At 38.1% G+C, this 21,699-nt stretch overlaps 1 protein-coding gene and 1 long non-coding RNA gene across 8 annotated transcripts in view; one reads left to right on the plus strand and one right to left on the minus strand.

Annotated features, from left to right (window-relative positions):
* Nucleotides 1–21,699, minus strand: part of PIEZO2 (piezo type mechanosensitive ion channel component 2) — a 203,334-nt gene that overhangs the window by 25,472 nt on the left and 156,163 nt on the right. For 3 of the 5 annotated variants that reach the window (XM_081917965.1, XM_081917967.1, XM_081917964.1), the window contains 15 exons: nt 21,146–21,322; nt 20,141–20,257; nt 19,761–19,961; nt 18,427–18,631; nt 18,196–18,297; nt 17,396–17,561; nt 15,595–15,838; nt 14,561–14,657; nt 13,062–13,224; nt 12,132–12,221; nt 10,474–10,595; nt 9,159–9,230; nt 6,104–6,207; nt 4,198–4,296; nt 1,899–2,010 (listed from right to left, as the gene is read on the minus strand). In XM_081917965.1, the coding sequence (XP_081774091.1) occupies nt 1,899–2,010; nt 4,198–4,296; nt 6,104–6,207; nt 9,159–9,230; nt 10,474–10,595; nt 12,132–12,221; nt 13,062–13,224; nt 14,561–14,657; nt 15,595–15,838; nt 17,396–17,561; nt 18,196–18,297; nt 18,427–18,631; nt 19,761–19,961; nt 20,141–20,257; nt 21,146–21,322 (2,071 nt within the window). The remainder of the gene's footprint in view (nt 1–1,898; nt 2,011–4,197; nt 4,297–6,103; nt 6,208–9,158; nt 9,231–10,473; nt 10,596–12,131; nt 12,222–13,061; nt 13,225–14,560; nt 14,658–15,594; nt 15,839–17,395; nt 17,562–18,195; nt 18,298–18,426; nt 18,632–19,760; nt 19,962–20,140; nt 20,258–21,145; nt 21,323–21,699) is intronic. The other 2 variants (XM_081917968.1, XM_081917966.1) reach the window with 1 other exon arrangement.
* LOC309373704 lies at nt 1,908–6,053 on the plus strand. Of its 3 annotated transcripts, none has more exons than XR_014170136.1 (3): nt 1,908–2,045; nt 3,585–3,781; nt 5,534–6,053. It is a non-coding gene; the product is annotated as an uncharacterized lncRNA (long non-coding RNA). The 3 variants fall into 3 exon arrangements; XR_014170137.1 differs by having other exon boundaries at nt 5,606–6,053; XR_014170138.1 differs by lacking the exon at nt 5,534–6,053 and adding an exon at nt 5,342–5,369.

Here is a 21,699-nt window from a genome sequence, read left to right on the forward strand (position 1 = left end):
ATGAATGGAAAGCTGAGGTCTGAATATTAATACTTTGTTATTTGTGGGATAACCAAACTCATATAACCAATATAAAGGTAAAGGTAAAGGTACCCCTGCCCGTACGGGCCAGTCTTGACAGACTCTGGGGTTGTGCACCCATCTCACTCAAGAGGCCAGGGGCCAGCGCTGTCCGGAGACACTTCCGGGTCACGTGGCCAGCGTGACATCGCTGCTCTGGCGAGCCAGAGCCGCACACGGAAACGCCGTTTACCTTCCCGCTGGTAAGCGGTCCCTATTTATCTACTTGCACCCGGAGGTGCTTTTGAACTGCTAGGTTGGCAGGCGCTGGGACCGAGCAGCGGGAGCGCACCCCGCCGCAGGGATTCGAACCGCCGACCTTTCGATCGGCAAGCCCTAGGCGCTGAGGCTTTAACCCACAGCGCCACCTGCGTCCCATTATAACCAATATGCTTAAGATTAATTAATGCATGAAGGGGTTGATGCCATAGAGTAAGCTTTCCTGCCAGGCGTAGCCATGTCACTCCCCCTTACTTTGGAAGAAAGGTAATCTAGCCCATTGTTGTACCTCAGTTTACCTAAGCTCAGCATGTGAAAAGGCTAAACTGGCTAAGCTAGTTGCTGCAGCTGAGCCACATGTTTCTAACATGCCTTTCTTGTGTTCCTATATCAATAATTTAGGAACTTTCACCCCTGTAACTAAGTCAAGTTTCACTGCCTGTGTTTTCTGATTGTTGTATGGAAAAAGCATATGGATGTGACCTTTGGAGAGTTTGTAAGTAAACAATTTTTTGCTTACCAAATGTGTGGTCTTTTTCTATGCTAAGGGAAAATGGGAAGTTTGGAAGGCACCTAGAAGGGCATATTTTAAAGGTTTAGCAGCCTATATTTCCATGCTTTACCTTGCTGAATATTTTGTGATTTTAAATCTCTGCTGGGGCTCTCTCACAAAAGAGTACTTGCCCCAAATCTGGATATTGACATCCAGGGAATTCTCATTTTATAACCTTTATATGTCTGTGCTAACCAGCCTTATTCATACTTGCCTGGTGATTGAGTTAGTAGGAGAGGCTGCCCTGTGTAAAGGTCTTACCAGAAGAAAGTTACACAAGCAAGTTTTTAAAGTTGACTAAACTGTCCAAGCAGCCAGAAGTGCAACCAGAGCAGTTTCGGAGTTCAGAGGGCAGATTGCCCATAGTAGCTGTTGTGGGAGTATTTGACCGGGGCTACCTAAGAGGCTGGCGTTAGCAACAGTCTATGTGGTCTTTAGAAATGGTCATCAAACACCTTTAAGACCCCATTGGTGCAGGGGCAGAAGCCCTTTTCTGGAAATGGGAACCCTCATGCAGAGCTCGCACTGAAGGGTCATGTGAGGTGCATCTCATCCCTAATATCTCCACTCTGATGTCCTGGCTTGTAGCAGTAACTCGAACAAGATTTTTCGTTTGGACTTCAGGTGAAACTTGTTCAACAAATTAGGAGGTACTGAGTTAAGGGAAGGGAGAGTATGCAAGCAAACACCTTGTTCCTGGTCCAAGAAAGCATGGTTTGATGAACTGAAATGATTGCGTCTGAACTGGACCAATGTTTTGCCTATTATATCTGCCTATAGTAGTAAGCCAGCAAGGAGGAACTAGGTAAAAATAAATCTCTATCTCCTTTCTCCTGCCACATGTGAAAGGGTAATTGTTGTGCTAATATGGCTACTCAGATAGAGGTCTTTTCCATTACCCACTATCTGGTTCTTTTGTGACTGCAGATGTTATGGAATTTACCTGGGACCTTCCCCATGCAAGACGTGTAGCTGAATCACTGAACTGTTGTCCCTTCACCCAATAAACAGAGGAAAGATTTGTGTTTACAAGAAATAACTGACAAAATTACAGATGCATACATACCTTCCCCAGATCCTTTCCGCCTTTGTCTCCTTTCTTTCCCAAACTTTTTTTTCTCTTTGCGCCTCTGTCGGAGGGCAGTTTTAGGATCAGTAATCCAGGCCTGATAAACGAACTGGAGGGAAAAACCAATTTATTCCAAGCTCCTCAGTAAGTAAATAGGAATGCAATATATATTTGATGAAAAAATGTAGGTTTGTGAGTTTAAGCAAACATTCTTAATTGCTATCCAAACATTTCAATGAAAGTTTGAGATTTTTTGTGCTATTTTTGTTTGCTAAACAAACTAAAACATTTGAATAGAACGATGGATTCATGTGAGTTTCATATGAATCCATAAAAGCTATGTTCTGAACTCCGGAAATGCAAATATAATTTACATATGAACCATTTCCTGCAACTAGCCTCAAATAATAATCAGTATTCCAATACAATAAGAACATTAGACTTTATCCATTGTTTGTAAAATGTTTCACTCTCTCTTAGCAAATTGGTTGATGGCATCTTTTAAAGTAGGAACACATGAGAATTCATAATGCTATACCGTCAAATATTGTGCATTTCCCCCCAACACCCAAAGATATGGCTGAAAAGAACAAAAATGTACTGTATGATAGCAGTTTGAGACAAAAGATGTTGTGATTTTGTCTGTATGATTTTCATCACAAAATGAAAACCATGTTTTGCTGGCACTGCATCATTGATGCATTTCATTAATTAAAGAATAGCTACAGCCAAGGAACAAGCAAACATACACATGCAAAGGGCAGGGGAGAGAGAAACAGATAGATTCAAAGTGTTACCACTACCAACACAAGCATGCACAAACTGTCTCAGGGAAGCTGGAATGGGCCATTATTGGAAATGCTTTTATTTCATTTGTTTCTCACGGTTCTGATGTACAGAAATCACCTTGGTACTTTATTAAGATATTATCTGTAAAACATTAAGCCACCTGCTTTTTATCAGTGAATATGGGAGGTTACTAACAGATGGTGGGGAGAGTGCCTGTCTCCTTTCTGTTTGAGGCACTAACTTGGTTTATGGTAATAAGTAATGCATTATACAGCTGTTATTGCTATACTAAAATATATTAATGCCTGGATCCAGAGATGTCTTTTGCAATCAGGATAACCTGCTCATGTAAGTCAGATTCAAGATGCAAGACGATTTCTTCCCCTATCTGCAGCCTTTGTGGCATCACCCACACCATTCCTGTGGGTTCCCTGATCTTCGTAATTGACTTTTGGGGACTAGTAGGGGCTGTACTGAAGCAGATCAGGCAGGAAAATACCATTCAGTGAACAGAATGGGCTGCTTTGCTGCTCATGATTCTTTGAATCCAAACCAATAGCTAAAGTTTGAGATTCATGGAGTTCATGTGAGGGCAGAATAAAAAGCTGATAATAAATAATTAAAATTCATAAATTTTGCCAAACATTGCTCTAGTGAAAACAAATATGGAGAAATATAATTTTGAATATCAATATTCATTGCATCTGGTGCAGTTCAGTTGCTACAGAAATCCCAAGCATTTCTTCAATTGATTCTGAGATTTGTTACTGTAGATAGTTTTGAGGACTAGTTGCAACTAGTAATGAAAATGTTTAAAAGAAATGTTACTTTTATATTTCAACAGTTAAATTTAAACATTAAGGTACAGTAACTTCTTCCTGCTCTGTATTTCAGCACTAAAGCCTACAAGCAAGCTCATTGGATTTGAACTGTTATAGTGAATCCAAAATGTTTTTAGTGCTTCTTGCACATAAGTGACATACTGTATACATTATGCACAGCATCACAAATACTACTAAAGGAAGTCCCAAGACAGGCTAATGGATTACTCATACCAGAATGATGATGCACATGGACAGGAAGTGTGAAGGGTAAGCATCCTCAGCTGTAATATCTTAAGGTTTTACCAGCTTTCTGAGAAAGATTACAATGCCGGAGGAAATCCTGCTCTCTCTTTTTTTTAACAATTCAGCAATTTAAACAGGATCAGCATTTGACCCACTACCTATAAATGCATGCAACCCATGGAATCCTCTCAACACAGCTTAGGCAGAAATGCCAAGATTATGCCAAGATGTGTCTGCATTTTCTCTCTGGGATCACCGTTAAAATGAGTTATATTTCCTTGTATGATTTAGTTTTTTTAAATCTTATACATACCAAATGCTTGACTCTCATTAAGTCCTCACAAAGTTCATATAAAGAGGGAAAATGCAGAAAAGGGATACCCTATGCCATAATAGTATGGGATGAGATCACATTCTACATGGTATGGAACATCAAATACCTTTGCAGCTCTGATTAAATACTGAAGAATAGTTTTGGGCAGTTTAATAATAGACTTTGGCAAGGCTAAAATGGCAGAAGCAAATTTCGCAATAGCTCTCTATAAAGAAGGACAAAGCAAGACAAATTAGTGAAAACATAACTGTTATTGTTATAAGAAATATATTGCATGACACTATTAGAAACATTAATTTACCATGGGCTCATGAATGTGAACTGTTAATAATCAACTTAATAGTGGACTAGTGATAAAATATTAGTATAACAGTTATTAACTACACATGTTAAAATACTAATTAGTTATGTTTATTAGCAGACACATTCTAAGTGAAAGTTAATTTTTAGTACATGACACAGTAGTAATTACAGATTCCCATCCCTACCCCTACTGCTGTTCTTATGAAAACATAATATTTATGCCACCAAAAACATTTTTATAATAATTTTGCTGCTTGGATTATCAATTGATGTCTTTCACCACAAACGTATATGCTACAAAACACTGACGCAAGGACTAAAATCAACGATTCCCAAACAGAAGACACCAGGAAAGATAAACATAAACAGAAAATCTTGACACCATTTTTAGATTCCAAATACAGAACTTATTTGCAACACATTTGCAACAACCAGATTGACATCTATGGTAGAACAAAGAAGACACTGACCTTGTTCACAAATGACACTGGGCCAAACTAGGTCTCAGTGCAAACCTCTCTGTCTTTTTAGTTTGGTGTAGCATGACAGCTAAGTTAAAAGTTTTTTTGGGCTACAGACCCAAAGGAGAGAGCTTAAATACAATCCTGAGTTTGATGGCACAGTAAGTCAAACATTTCTCTGCCGAGCTAAAAGGACTGGGGAGGAGCAACGTGGGTGCAAGCTCCTCTCTGGGAGCCAGCATGTTCACATACGCCTGGTAAGCTACAGTTTGGCTTACCATGGCATATAAACCAGCCACTATCTAGTCTCTGAAGTTCATGTGGAAATCTATTTTTGCACCTAGATCTTAGGAATATAAACAAATCAATATGATTCAACATAAAACTTTGGTAAAACCCGTACTTTCTGTATATGACAGCATTGTATGGGAGCTACTTGAGGTGGTATGCTTTTGAAAAGAATGTTTCTGCTCATTTATGTACAAGCCTCATAAAGAATGAAGTTGCAATCTTGTAGATACCTCATTGTAAGGCAGAGGGATTCAGACAGCTCAATATACTATGTGAGTTGAAAAATCTGATATATAACTCATGGCTATAATTACTGATGGGTAGTTGCATCATTGTGAAAGAACTTAATAATTGTGACATTGTTTTTCTACGTGTACATGTTTATAGCAGCACTCCGAAGAAAGGAAACCCACAATAATATAACATTAAATCAGATTCACTTCTATTGTCTTAATCCAGAGGAACTAAAGGAACACCAAGATGCTTCACTCTGAATCAGGATATGCATGCATGAATCAAGTTGCCGGATGCAGCTAAATACTTACCTTTCTCTACCTACGATATAAATTTCTTTTGATTACCTCATGACCCCCATTTGACTATTACACTGGGGAAAAAATTACTTGTTGGGACAACATCACTATATATAAAACACAGTTTTTATTACAATAAATAGATTGTTGACTTCCAAAACAGACAAGCTTCTAAGCAATATCAAGCAACGCCTGTGGAAAGATGTTTTATTCACTTGTCTCCAATGCAACATCAGAAAAATAGAGTTCAGGATATGAAGCTTTATTTTTTAAAAAAAACATGCTACAGGTGCAAGTGAATGAAAATCCATCTCCAGTATCATTCTTACATTGCAGAAATGTGACAACAGTATAAGCAAGCAAGTTCAAATTAGCATGTTATCATACCTTTGTAGGAATGCACAGCATACGCAAAACACAGTACCTGGAATGCAGATCTTTTTGGAGCTTCTTCCTCTTCTTCTTTTTCTTCATCTTCCTCTTCTTCACTGTCCGTCTCAAACAAATAATAATCTCCACTTCTGACCACTAAGCAAAATAAAATATTTGGGTTTTTTTTTTATTTCTTGCAGGAGGCCGGGAGATCCCTCATTAGCTCTATCCCGAGCCACCACAAAAATACATGGAAGCATTCTGTGATTGTGGGACTCAATGAAGGACAGGTAGAAGTGGAGAGAAAGAAAGAGATAAAGAGAATTTGTGGCAGGAAAATCATTTGGTGTTTGCAGGCACGAAAAAAGAATAAGTGTACGTTTTCACAGGGAAAATATAAAAAAATATTGTAAGAAGAAACCGGACAGATACAATGCAAAAAGAGTTGGCAAGGTATTACTAAAAATGTGCAGTATTATTCTTAAAAAGAAAAAAAAAGTTTCCATTTTGCCAGTTTGAGAAATCCTAATTCTATTGGGTATCCAGGGAGTAAGCTAAATTAAAAATTGTATCACTGAAGGAAAATCAAAATCAAAATATAATGCTGTTAGAAGTGTTCAGGCATCCCATAGCATTTGCTTTTCTTTTACTATATTCTTCAAGTTTAAACAGAGAAAATAGAAACAGCACGGATGAATGATCATAACTACACATTGATTTTTCCCTGTGGATTTAAAACAGTTCAGAGGCCTCCATATGTTCAAGATGTGATGTGAATGAACTGGGCCTTATATCCTTGAACAGAAGCACAGTTTTTAAAAACTTCAAATAAGCTAACAGGCCTAACTTGATCAAACAAGAGAAACAAAGGACATGAAAAGAAAAATAATAAGCAAGATAACATAAAAGCCAGCATTACATTTGCCAGAGAAGGCTATTAACATAATATCTGTAAATAAATTAAAAGCCCTTAGTATAGTTATAATAATAAACCTACCTAGCAATAGATAGAATTACATTCAGCAATACATTTTACCCTCATTATATAACATTCTTGTTCAATCATACCTGACCCTCTGTTTTATCTCAATTATATACTGAAGCCATTTTCGTAATAGCACTTTATCTTGAGGCAGGAGTAAAGTAAGAGTTATGAATTCTCCCTTATCTTACCTGCACTGGAGAAAGTTACAGGATGGAAGGTCATATTACTTGCCACTATTTGAGATGATGACTTGCCCTAGTTCTGAACCTCAGACACCAACCTTCCCATTAGGGGAAAAGGTGGAGTATAAATAATGATGATAAAAAATAAGCTTTAAAGCTAATAGTGACACTCTCCATTTGCTCTGGTATAAGCACTAATGGCAAAAACCCATTAAAATACCTTCTTATACTTCTTCTTATTATTATTAGTAGTAGTAAACTGCCCTTCATCCGTAGATCTCAGGACAGTTCACAACATACAAATTTATTATTTAATATAATCTCTCACAGAATAGTGTCTCCCAGGACAGAGTTACTTTATACTGGGGGAAAGCAATGCAGATCAATGCTTTTTTTTGGGTGTTTTCAAAACAACAGGCCCTGGCATTACCACTAGTGAACCCTATATAACATTTAATTGCTGAGATATGAAGGGCATGTGGCATGATTAAACTGCAATAATGCACCCTTGCAGGTATGAATTAGGATGGTGGTGAAGTAATGAACCAATTGAAAACAGTAGCCATTTTTTCAAGAGGATCAGACCTCTCCACCCACAGCCCACACTTCCTCCAGAAGAAAGTTAACAATTCTTCACATCAGTTTAATAGATTAATCAGAATGGTGGAAGCACAATGAGGAGGAAAGCACAATATTATTTTCTTCTCACCACACTGATTTTTGCTGTTATTTTAGAAACTATCAGGTAGAGACAACTGTGTGAGAAAGCATGTTTCTAGCCCCATGCCTTCCTTGGAGGAAGTGAAGCCCTGAGGTACAGAAGTAAAAGATAGTGATGCAGATAAAACACATTTTAGAAGTCAATGTGACTCTACAGGACACTTTGAATACTATATTACAACATTGAGCTATAATAAGTACTTGGCTCATTCAACTGCACAAGCTACTGTCCTGAAACTGAACTATTGTTTTAGAAAGACAGAGCTAGTGAGTAGGAATCATTTTCAGGGCTTGGCTGTATGGTGCTGTTCACAACACGTGCGTGCATTATTGCAATAGGTACTGTGCATCTATTTCCTAAAACATATAATGAGAGTAAAATGAGTAGGCAATACTGAATTAGAATTGGAATAATTTAACAAAAGTTGCATGGCTACAGGTCTGTCTCACACAGTGGATTATTGCAGAAAACAGTGGAATTGTGCTATTCTCTGTTTTCTGCCTCAACTGATCCACTGCAAAAGATAACCTGGGAGCCTGCGAGTCTCCGAGTCATTCTCACCATGTTAATTTCAACAATTATTCTGTAGCATCAAAACTAATTAGAATTAACAGAGACCATATCCAGGTCCATTCTGAACAGCTATACCTTCAAAACACATTATTTGCAATGATTTCTCTGAAAACAAAGTAATTTGTCTTCAGTAATAATTACTTTCCTTTCAGCAACTTTGAAAAAAGGATAGGTCTCTACATTTTCATCCTGCCCTTTGTAAACAGAAATATTTAACTGTATATCTATAGGCACAGTTTACTTGTGACTTGACAGAAATCAACATTCAAAATCTGGATAGCTGGATAGATACACATAGGCATAGATACACAAATAGATACTACAGTTACACGGATGCATAGATATGCATGCATAGAAACTACATATATGGCTGGAAGGGCAAAATGTATTTTAAAGCTGGGTTGAAAGACAGAAAACCATATGTACGTTTTGGACATTTTAACTTTGCACTTTAACCAATTCCATTAAAATATATAGCATTTAGCAACACTTAAACTACTTATCTTGTGTGCCATTGCATTCATATAACTATCAAGTCACAATTATAAAACCATGCATAAAACAAACAGGTCTTGGGAATGCCTTCATTCTGGTCAAGGATATAAGGGTTAAATTCATGTATTTTAAAAATTATTGAAAAACCTACTAGAAGCATGATCAACCCAAGGCCGCCACCACTGCTTTTTTTTGCCCTTGGCTTTCTCTTTGTCTGCTTCTCCTAAAATGAAATATGTCCAAAAATTAATTTTAGAAAGTGAGAAACACATTACTACTTATATTTTCTCTTTCTAGTAGCTCCACACTTTGTAAGAATTGATCCAATTCTAATAAACTCAAGAAAAACACCACCACAAATCAGGCATTTATTTATTGTTGTTAATTAGCTGATCAATAGCACATGGTCATTTTTATATGCTGTTAAGCTAGAATTTTACTTCAAATTAGAAGAAATTCAGGGAATACTAACTCCCCCCCCCCCCGAGGCTTTTCACATTTCACATTCAGAAACATGGCTGCCTTTTTTGTTTTTAAAATAAGAGACACAGTACTTTGTTGTGCAGTAAACCCCCCGCTAAAAAAAATACTGATACAAGATATTTGAATAGATTTCACAGATTTAAGACTTTTGGCAGGGTGTGTATGTGTGTGTGTGTATATATCCCATAAAGGCTTTGAGGAGACACTGTGCAGTATCACTGTGTAAACTCTGGGCAAAGAGAAAAACACACACACTGACAATGGATTGTATTTAAGTAAGTTCTATTCAGAGTAGAGCTGTTTATAAATTAATGGACCTGAATTAGTCAGGCCCATTGATGTCATTGGTTGGACACTGAGTACAACTAAATTGGATGTAACCCAATTTATGGGAGGGAAATTGGAGGTGAATTGTGTCATCAGTGGGAGTGGGCAGTAAATTTAGTTTTTTTAAAAAACAATCAGTATTTGATAGCTACTTAATATGAAATATGAATTCAAATATAAATCTGCAATGAATTAAATTTTATTACATATAAACTGAAACATAAGGGTAATTGAAAATAGTAACAACCATTTTTTTCTGAATTCCAAAAATATAATTCATTCATTTTGAATTTGTTTGTCTACTGTACTTTAGTACTCTAATCCAAAATCCTGGATTGTCTCACATTTATTTCAGTGAAAGGGACAATCATGTGACTACAGATCTCAGGTTGTTCTTCCACTAAAGTAAATGGGAAGGGTTAGTGAGCTGCATTTGTGCCCTAAGACATCAATCCTATGCATAGATATTTTTGGAATAAGTCCCATTGAACACAATGAGATTTACTTCTGTGTAAATATGAATAAGATCAGGCTGTGATCAGGCCCTTTCTTTGAATGGCTGGATTGCATATAATAGTTCCCTACACACATTCTTGCTGATATTGCCAAGGTCCAAGCAATTAATACCAACACTGGATATATTGAAGGAATAGTACCATCATCATCTTCTTCAGGAGCCTTTTCAATTGCTTGCCCATCTGAGGTTTCTTGGTTCATGCTCAACACCCTTTCTTTACCCTTTTTATATTTTTGTTGCCTGGCCTTGATACGATCCATTCTGAAAAAGCAAATTTTACATTGTCAGAGTCACAGAACAATCTTTGTGCATATGCAGTGCAAATGCTTTCAAAACCATCACAATGTATTCTTACTGCATTATTCCCCACCCCAATCCTTGTCACAAAGGCTAGTTATATAGAGAGGCCATGTATCATTGTATACAATGGGGTTGTGTATGCCGGGACTGTTCTTTAAACCATGCCACCTCCTAGTTCTTTATACTGATAATCTGCATATCAACACTAAATTTTATTATGAAAAGAAGAGTGGGGTTGGTCTCCCTAAACAATAAGCAGAACAAAAATACCTTATGCCCATACGTTCTCTAGAGACTGTATATTCATTGCAACAATACACAATTAATTTTTCATTAACTAACTCGTTTGTTCTTGTTATTTATCTTAAACAATCCCCCTACACACTGTTTTCCTCTTCTGATCCATTTCTTTTTTCTCCTGTGCCACCCACATTTCCAGAGCAAGAGCAAAACCAAAACTAATCTTCCAAAACTCTTATCTTGTATGATTTTCTCAGCTTGTGTAATTTAATTGCAGCAAACACTCAAATTTGCATCACATACGCAAAAGGCATAGTGCCTCTTATTTATGCTCCTGAGAGATGGGTGATCTAGTTGCCCAGGCCCTTTGTCTTGTCATGGGGAGCAAAGTGGAATCAATCCTGGAGAAGAGACCAATTCCATGGATCATGTAAGGCCTTCCCCTTGGAAGGGGTGAAGTGTTGTGCATTAGTTGGGGTACGTAAACTAATGAGCACATAAAGACATCTTTAAGGGCTAAACTATAGTCATATTCAGGCTTTGGATACCAGTAAATGCTGAATCCATGAAGGGGTTAGCAAGATGAAGTGGGTTAGTTATGCCCCCTAGACATGGGTATGTGCACTGACCACACCCAACACAACTTGTGCACCTATATGCGATGTAAAATCCAGTAGTTTCTTTCCTGAAGTCAATAGCAGTTTTAAGGGAAGGGGAAATCTTATCAGGACCAGGACATAAAGACCTACTGTGATCTGAATTGGGCTTCCCCCATTACTCCTACTTTTAAGAAAAAGAAAAGAGATGAAGTATGTTCTAACCATGCATTTACACAACATAATTTGGCCCTAAAATGTTAAAGATACTGTCCCAAGTCAGATGCAACGTTCCCAGTTTCCAAATCATAGTTTAGCAAGCCAGGAATGAGCACTGAGCTTATCAATTTCCTTCCTTGCATTCTTCCTTTGTCTACCACCTAAATGTGCTTAGTTTCTTGAAATGGGGAGCTGTGAGTTAGTTTACTAACTAGCAGTTTAAACCACATTCTAAGGCCATAAATGCCTACGGTGTAAATCTAAAGTACATTTTATAAGGTTAGTGAAGTGGTACTATACTCTAATCAACTAATCTAGTAGCAAATTCACTAGAGTTAATAGTTAATCCCTCATAAAAGCGAAATGGCATTGCAGGGGGTTGGACTAGATGACCCCTGGGTCCTTTCCAAGTCTAAGATTCTAAGAAGAAAGAAAGGCATACTGTCTTTTCAGCTGATCCATTGATTTTTTCTCTTCCTCAATTCTTGCCTTTACAGCTTTCACAATTGTGGCCTGGAAAAGTTCAGCACCTCTGTAAAAAAGAAAACAATTCACCAGTTCCCCAAATGTGGGTCAAAGCAATGCAACACAAAACAAAACATGTATATAGCATCTGTGTTCACATGTCATAGTTCAGCATGTCGTGCGTGAGCTGTAGGGAGCCTCACAGCCCTCCCTTCCCCTATCCTCTTTCTTGCACGCAGCTGAGAGGAAGCATTCAGAAGTTTTTTTTTGCTTTTGGCTAACTTCAGTTTATCATGTGTCTGAAGTAGCAATCAGAGGTTAACTAACTACAGTATAGTTAACTTTTTTAAAAAAGCCAACTTCTTATAGCCAAATGAACTGTAATTAATTATGAAAACCCCATGGTTTCTGAAAGTGTTTTAAAAAACCAAAAAACCTAATCACAGTTATTGTTAACCACAATTCTGGATCCAGACCAGTTGACTTAAAATAGAAGCAAAAGCTTCTCTCTTGGCTACAAGGGAGAAGAGCAAGGGGGTGGGGGTGGGGAGAACTCAAGTACAGCCATACCTTGGAAATCAAACAGAATCCGTTCCAGCAGTCCATTAGACTTCCAAGATGTTCAAAAACCAAATTGCGGCTTCTGGTTGGCTGCAGGAAGATCCTGCAGCCAACCAGAAGTCATGGAAGCCCTCTCGGATGTTTGGGTTCCAAAAGAATGTTCGCAAACCGGAACAATCACTTCTGGGATTTGGGAGCCAAAAAGTCCGAGTTCCATTTATGCATGCACAATTATTTTCACTGCTTTCTAGTAAGATGCAGGCCAGACAGCTTGCCCCAGAATGTAGCTAGAGTTGCTATAGTATATGGATCTATATAAAGATTTAAACAAAATGCTTCAGTTTACCTTGATGCCAGAATCTGTGAAGCTTTAATATCTGCAACCACATGAAGGAAGTAGTAACTCATGAAGACTCTTCTTTGCAGCAGGAGAAAGGCAAAACAAATGCTATCCCAAATGATTCCAGCCTCCCCACTGGGTAGTTTGCAGTCTGGATTTTTATCTAAAGCTGATGAGAGTAAACAAAATTCCTGAATAGTAAGCAGTATTGTATTATATTCTGCAATATTTGTTCTTAAAAGGTTAAAGGGTGCAAAATGGCCAAAGAAAACTTGGGCTCGATTTCTTCCCTTCTCCAGGTTTCCCCAAGTGAGGTGTAGCAGATGGTTATTGGGTAAAAAGTCTTTGGGGCTATAGAGAGGCTAGCCTGGCACCCACTCAGTTTTCAGAACTAAGTAATCACTTTTTTAAAAATGTCCCATGCCTTTTAAACTCTTAGGGCTGCATCCAGTGATAGTCCTAATCAGAGTAGACCCATTGAAGTTAATGGATATGACTAACTTAGCTTCATTAATTTCAATGTGTCTACTATTCTGAGTAGAACTTAGTCGGATATACAACACTTTTCATTCTAAAATTTGTGGAATTTATTTCTTGGAGTCACTGACTAGTAGTTATTATAGTGATGTTACCTGTATAATATTTTATTGTTTTATTAATATTGTAAACCACCTAGAAAACTTTATCATTTATGATGTGTTGTAAAATTTATACGCTACCCAATAAGTATACTTCACAGAGGTGTGTAGGAAGAAGGAAATTTTCTTCTTAATGTTCCCCTACATTTTAAACCCTTTAGGTTTCAAGGCATTTGTGGCTAAAACACTTATTTTTCTGCTTTATTCCTCACCAGTTCATGTACACACTGATATTTATGCGGCCAGCAGCCATCTATGGTGGCTGTAAGACTAGCAACTCTAGTTATACTGAATTGATCAGTATTTTGTGAAAGGAACAACAGCATGCAAAACTAAAAGCGTTATGCAGCAATCAAAACAAGATGCAGAAAAAAAGAATGAAATGTAGAATGCCACCTAAGATGCCACAGGAATAATGGGGAGTATAGACAGTTGGTAAAACAAGTAGGGAATCTAGAGATCTGACCCTAGCAAACATCACCAACACATATTGGCTTTGGTACAATCTTCTGCTTCATAAGTACTACTACCAAAAAATACAATGAACTATAGCCATCTTATTGTAAGTGGAGAAGATCACTATTGTGATATATACTACCATTGTGCTATCTTTTAAGAAAAAAGGCATTTCCCATCAAATGTTTCTCATTATAGTTTCCAAAAAACTCCAATTCTATCCATTTTAATTTAAGAAGTTGAATTATATCTATGCTTAATGTATTCAGATATTCATTTCTCAACATCAAAGCAACAAAGGAAAAACAAAATAAATGGCAACTGCTTTTGAAATAATAGCTACTTAAAAGCTATTTAAGTTTCAGTAAGACTTTAAGATTATTGCAAAGGAATTTTGATCTCTATACTTACGAATTTTGTAACCCTTAACTGTACAGGCCAGGCTAAATGTCTGAATCACCCAACAACTGTTCTGAATTAATGACTCGATGTAGCCACATGCGCCTATCTGCAATACATAGATGGATATATTAAATCTCAGGACGACAAAACAAAAACAATGTTACAATTAAAGTGAAAGTCCATTAGTCTAGCCCACTGCTAGATTGCTCAATGTAAAGCTAAAGAAAGCGCCTCCCCCCCACCCTCCCCACTGAAAAGGAGATTGAATGATATTTCTCCAGGGATAGTCTTCCTTGAAAAGCAGCTCCTGCCCACCTAGCAGTTCGAAAGCATGTCAAGTGCAAGTAGATAAATAGGTACTGCTCTGGTGGGAAGGTAAACGGTCTTTCCGTGCACTGCTCTGGTTTGCCAGAAGCAGCTTAGTCATGCTGGCCACATGACCTGGAAACTGTCTGCGGACAAACGCTGGCTCCCTCAGCCTATAGAGCAAGATGAGCGCCGCAACCCTAGAGTTGTCCACGACTGGACCTAACGGTCAGGGGTGCCTTTACCTTTACCTATAATTGTTTTACTAGGGTTTTCCACTGCAATAGTTTACCACTTATTTTTTCTCTGATATAAAAGTAAGATAAAACTAAGATTTTTTTTTTAATTAATCAAACCTCACTCCATGGTCCATTCTACAAGCTTTCCCTTCTCTCCTTTGCATGAAATAGTGCCCATTGAAGGCACATACAGTGCATAGCTGACCTCTACTATCTTGTATGGTAAATATCTGGGAGCAAGTGGGATCCTTGCAACAAAATGCTGCAGTGCATCGACAGCCCCTAATAAGAGCTCTTCTGTTCTGGCTGTGGCAAATAAGAACAGTGTTTATAGCAGTATTTAAAACAATATCTAAATACTGAATACATTTCTTTGATTTGATTTTTTATTTACTGGTATATATTTCTCCTGCTGAAACCACAAAGGGCTAGAAAAACAGTGCCTCCAATCCAGAGGTAAATATTAATAGGGTTTGGACTTAATAATGAGACACTTACCGACAATATGTTTTTCATTGTAATCACAAAGACATTATATGCTATCAGCCAATCCCAATAGCGAAGAATGCTTCTGATAGGCTTGAGTAGCAAATCTCCTCCAAAGAGCAGGAAATAGAAACAAGCTACCAAGTAGCCCATACAAAATATACTGATCCGAGTGGTTCCTGTTATGAAGATGATGGTTAGGACAAACCAGAAGAGGTAACTGAATGTTATCACTTTACCCATATCTAGGTAAGATCTGCAACAAGAGAATACAGGAGTGGAAAATGTTAAGCATCTATTTGTTCCATTCATAGGGTTTGTGTGTGTGTGTCTGAGTGTGTGTGTGTGAAAGAGAGAGAGAGAGAGAGAGAGAGAGAGAGAGAGAGAGAGAGAGAACAAACAAGCTACTTGCTCTTGTCAACTGTGTGGGATGCCTTTCATTTTGCTGAAATGACTACCTGTGTGGGTAAAGAAATTCGGCATCATACTATGGTGGCAAATCTTGACTGGCTTGGATCCTAACTGCCTATTGCCCAAAGTCTGCTCTCAGGATGCTCCTACTGGAGGAAAGTGTGGGGGCAGGTAGGGCAGATTTTTTTGCCACTGCAGCCCCTGTCCTCCCTAAAAATCAGGAACAGCATGGGAGGTGGTGCTAGGCTGCAGAAGGAAGGGAAATCATTGAAAATTGCCTGCCTGACTTTCACCAGCTGAAGCCTCCCCTAGATCAGAGTCCTTTCTCCAAGCAAAAGGAGCCCTCCTATTTGTGGAAGGAAAACTAAGTATTTATTTCACAAGATCTATATACTGCTTGACTGCAATAAAACCTCAAAGCAGTTAAAAGTACTCAAGTCACTGTCTTCTTTACGGAAACACAGGAAGCTGCCTTATACTGAGTCAGATGAATTGCTTCACTTAACTCAGTATCGTCTACATTGACAGGCTGAAGCTCTCTAGGGTTGCAATTGGACGGTATTCCCAGCCCTACTTAGAGATGCTTGGGAACAGAATCTGAGACCTTCTGCATACAAGCAAATACTCTACTACTGAGCTACAGCCTTTTTAAAACTTTCCATGGATAACACAACTCTTTTCCTTTTATCATAACTCATTAAAGCTTATTAGTAAAAAATGGTAAGTCTTTCCATGAGCATCATTATAATCAATGTGTTTCTGCACAGCTTTTATTTTGGAGCCAAGTGGCAAAAGAACAGACGTACACCTTATATGAGTTCCCAAATGGCACAGTATAATTTATCAATAAATTGATGATTCAGTGACACTAATGCAGGAACTCTGGCTCTTGTCATTTCCTCTGGTTTCTTCCTCTATGAGAATATCATGTGTACTATACACTATCTAGTTTTCTTTAGAAAGCAACAAAATCAAATTCAACAAATCCCATACAATAGGCTTGTCATTCATATGAAATGTGTTAGTGTGTGCTTCTCTCCAACAACCTATAAACTTAATATATTCATTTCTCCTTCAAGATATAATGCAACACTGTGTGACCGGCTTCTATTCCTTGATTGTTTCAGCACCAGCTAATGTACAGTGCAAATTTTCCACTGCTCATGCTGATCTACATTGCTGTTGCAATGTACACCAACTTTTTATCTTGGGTAATAATGATATGAGAAAACATATTACGTGTCTGATTTCATGAGTGTTGCTCTGCAATTTTGAACAGCATAATTCAGTAGCCATAAAAAGAAAAGAGCACCTTTCGTCTGAATGTCTGGGAAGAGGACAAATGAACCAGATCTTTAGAAAGATGTATGACCTTTAGAAATATTCAAGATCCAGTTCTTACCGACAATGGATGAAATCAGGGACAGGGTTGTGTTGGCTAAATGAAGCTGCCTCAAGATTCATGCAAATCTCCACATTGTCTCCAGCCATGATACGTACAGCAGCCTTGTTCTCATCTTCAAATGTTTGCCTTTGTAAGGATGCACATAGCAGCAACATGAAATCATCTGGCAGGAATTAGACACTCAAATTAAAATGCAAGCCAATAACTTCGGTTAGACATACCCTTATTAATTAAAAAAAACTTAAAACTATGATAAGAAAGATAAGGACTACAAACAACTAATTAAATAGGGCAGCAGCACACAAATGCACATAAACACACACACAAGTAGGAAAACCATTAAAATACAAGCCATGTAGACCTATGTGGGGTGCATACTCTCCAACTTTGACTACTGAATTCAGGTTCCACACAGGTGTTGTTAACTCAACTTATCCTCTTTAGCAGGGTTCCCAGGAAAGGGTTTATCCTATCTAAGGGTTTATGAGGTGGTGAGTGGTTGTGGGAGAGGCCAGGCTATACTTGAGGGGCCAGTAAATATACAGTGCCTGAATATTAGAGGTGGGTGAATACCATAAGCCGTGGACTGAACTGGAAATGAGTAGGTGTGCTTCTCAAAGACTCAAAACTGGTTCAGATTTAAAGCCAATCTGAGAGACTTGGAAAATGCAGTATGACCAAGTTTAGCAATAAGATACTGTTATCCATTTGTATGCACCAATATGCTTCAGAATGTTAATTTCAACATGTGCTACAAGAAATGAGACAAGAGGACAAGCTACTATTAGAATACTTACAGACAAGAAAGACTGGATTGGGTTCCTTAATAAAATCTGGAAAGTATAGCCATTTGATGATATTAGAGTTGAAGTTGGCATTAGGATGTCTCCATGGATAATCTATGAAGGTAGAAGGAAGAACAATTACAGGAAGTAATTCATATCACTTAATGCAGCTCTAATCTGAGCCATGGCTATTTTTCAGTGGTTACTGTGAAAATAAAAGCTAAAAGCAAGAAGTCCCCTTACCTATACAAGGAGAAGGTGGGATGCCAATACAAATAAAGTACTGGAATGTAATGATGCATGATAGAAAACAGCAGTACTTTGGCCAGATCTCTGCAATGGCTTTTCTTCGGCGTCGATATAACACAGCAATTAACGCAAAGGCATGAACCATAGCATAGAAATCCATTCGTTGACCAATTACATTTACTGACAAGAGGAAACAGCTCTGTGACAAGGAAAGGAAAATCAGAATTTACACCCTCTTGGATAGCCCATGACTAACAGATATATTACTTCACTCTTAGAAAATTGAAGTCTCTTACTTAGTGAACTTCTACTCACTAGGGATGTTGGAGGGCAGCGCAGACTATTGGGTTGACACCTCCTACAGAAACAGTCAGAGCCCCATGAACATTCAACAGCAGGAGGAGCTGCTCCCTGACTTCCAGACCAGTTCAGTAGGAATATAAATCTGGATGAAAAAAACAAGCCTCAACTCTGTGAGTCAGGGGACAGCTGCTCCTCCAGTTGAAAGTTCTAGGCTCTGCCTCAAGGTTTGTGTAACAGGCGCCAACCCAGCTGTCTGCAACGTCCTCCATGGCGTCCTCCATGGTTGAAAATCAATGTAACACTTTGCTTACTGGCATATAACAGGTTCTCTCTCAATCAATATTTCATACTTAGCTTACCAATAGTGAGTACTTCGGAGTAGCCAATGTGGTGCCATTCGGATGTTGCTGGACTATAACTCATCATGCCTGACCATTGGCCAGGCTGGTTAGAACTAATGGGTGATGCAATCCAACAACATTGGAGGGCACCACATTGGCCATCTCTGGATTACTTTGATAGCTCAGTTGGTTAGAGTGTGGGGCTGATGACGCCACAGTCGCAGTTTTGATCCCCGTAACAGACAGCTGCATATTCTTGCATTGAAGGGAGTTGGAGTAGATGATCCTCAGGGTCCCTTCTAACTCTATGATTCTATGATTCTAATTGGATAAAAGTTCCTCTTTTTGCAAAAAGAAGTAATAGTGTCACTGATAAATGTTTGGAGTCTACGCTCTGTATCAGCCTTTCTCAGCCTTGGGACCTCAGATGTTGTTGAACTACAGCTACCATCATTCCCAGCTACTAGAACCAGTGATCAAGGATAATGGGGGTTGTAGAATTGTATAGGCCTTTAATTGTATAGACCTTTAAAATACAAAGATAATTATTTTGTAGAGTAGGGCATTAACCCTCCAAATACAGAAACAAGTAATCCTTAAATATATAATTCCCTAAAATAGATAAATAAGTTATAAATAATATCAAGTTGGAGTCACCATAGGAAATCTTGGCACTAAATTTACCTCTAAACCAAACTTATAGAAGAAGTAGTTGACAAAGTATTTAAGACAGCTAAGTACTCCATCATCTAAATGTAATCTGGTAACATCATGAAAAATTGTTTTCGTCTCAGGAGCTGTGAGATTGTTTCGACATCTGTAGTATTCCTGATGCCGGTAAATGGTTACTTCAAAGGCCAGAATTGCCAACATCAGCAGGTTATTCTGCAAAAGAAGGAAACCATATGAGCTACAAAGAATCAGCCAATATTCTTTTGAAAGCTAGCATACTGCTACTTGCAATATGCTCCCTAAAAACATTGACAACTCAGCGGCTGTACTGTCTGAAAATAATTTATTGAGACTGAAAATAAATTCAACAGAGAACAAGTAATAATAATTACCCTCAGATATACAAGAAGCGGATAAGACTTTCTCAATCCAACCCACTCAGTTGGATCAATGGGCTTTCTGTAAAGTAGTGATTCATTTATGTCTTCTAGAGGCTTAGTTGTATTAGGCTAAAATGAAAAAAGAGGGATACATTTTAGTTTGACTTCTTCAAGGAGGATGCTTTGATTGAACAGTGTCAGGGACAGATCTACTATGAAACAACCATGAAGCTTTAGCTTCAGGGCCCCTAATCCCAGAGGGGCCCCAGAAGCAACTTTAGTCCATATTGCTGAAAAAGTTCAGGTCCAGTAGACCCAACTTGAGTCACATGACACAAATAATTCTACAATGCATCATGCATGTATATAACATTCCCATAATTTTCATCTCCCCCTCAGTAACTTGAAAACTATAAGTCATAGGAAAATTTTATTCAAACCAGTGATAATCCAGTGAAACAATTTTATTCAAAATCTGAGATGTAGTAGTTAATTTTTAAAAAATAAAAATGTAGTGATATGTCATGGAACGACTCCACTGAGGAAGGTAACAGTGGTTATCCAGACCTCTTTGCTGGTTGTTAAGGGCCCCCAAAATATACGTTTGCCACTGAACAGAGCTGAGCAACCCAGGCATCTGAAAAAAGTTTCATCATTGACTTTATAAAGCAACATTAAGGCATCTGCCACTAACAGCTGAGACTGAAAAGAAGCAGACGATGAAGTAGTTCCATCAGTGCTAGGAGAGGTTCAACTGGGGCCTCACCATGCTACAGGAAGCATCAGTGTAATCAAATATACATACAGCGAACAAATTGAATACTTGGCAGGATGTGTGATTGATTCAGAAATCCACTGAGATATATCCTGATTTGGGGGAATAACTTGACTAACTTCTCACGTGAGAAAGAAGGGCCTGTTTCCATTCTTGTTGATCCACAATATCCACAAATTGCTAAATTATTTATTTTAAACAACTCTATTTTACTTTTTAAATATTAGATAGCTACTACTTGCCATTGTACAGTTGACAGAAAACATTTCAGGGTTAATAGTTCCAAGCTGATACAACATTTTGCAGATGATAATTACACAGGTCCAAACAGTGCAGACACTGGATGCCAGTGGGCGGAACTGAGAATATGGCAAAGCAAAAGCCCAGGCAATCACAAACACATAGTTAAGGAGGGAAACCTGTAAGCACAAAATGAGAAAATATATTAATTACTTGACAACATTTTGAGAAGTTTTATTATGCTACCTTGTGCTAAAATATTCTGAAAAGGAATTCAAAGCATAAGGAAGCAGCAAAAGAGAGAGCATTGAAATGTTTAAGATAGCAGGAGAGTTGATCGGCTAAGGGTGGTAGTCTTGGAAGAATCAATAATTATAGGCTGGGGTTTAATGTGAAACAGTAGCATAAAGATAAAGATGAGAAAGGTGCGGAGAGCTTTCCGAAGTAAGGGCAAGCTACTTGTGCTGGATGTTGAAGGGAATGTTCCATGTGATCGGTGGTGTTTTGGGGTAAAAGCTCAGCATTGCTAAGATGCAAGAAAGGAAAGCAACGGGAA

Source organism: Podarcis melisellensis (genome assembly GCF_964234715.1).
Source record: "Podarcis melisellensis genome assembly, chromosome: 7".
Lineage (NCBI taxonomy): Eukaryota > Metazoa > Chordata > Lepidosauria > Squamata > Lacertidae > Podarcis > Podarcis melisellensis.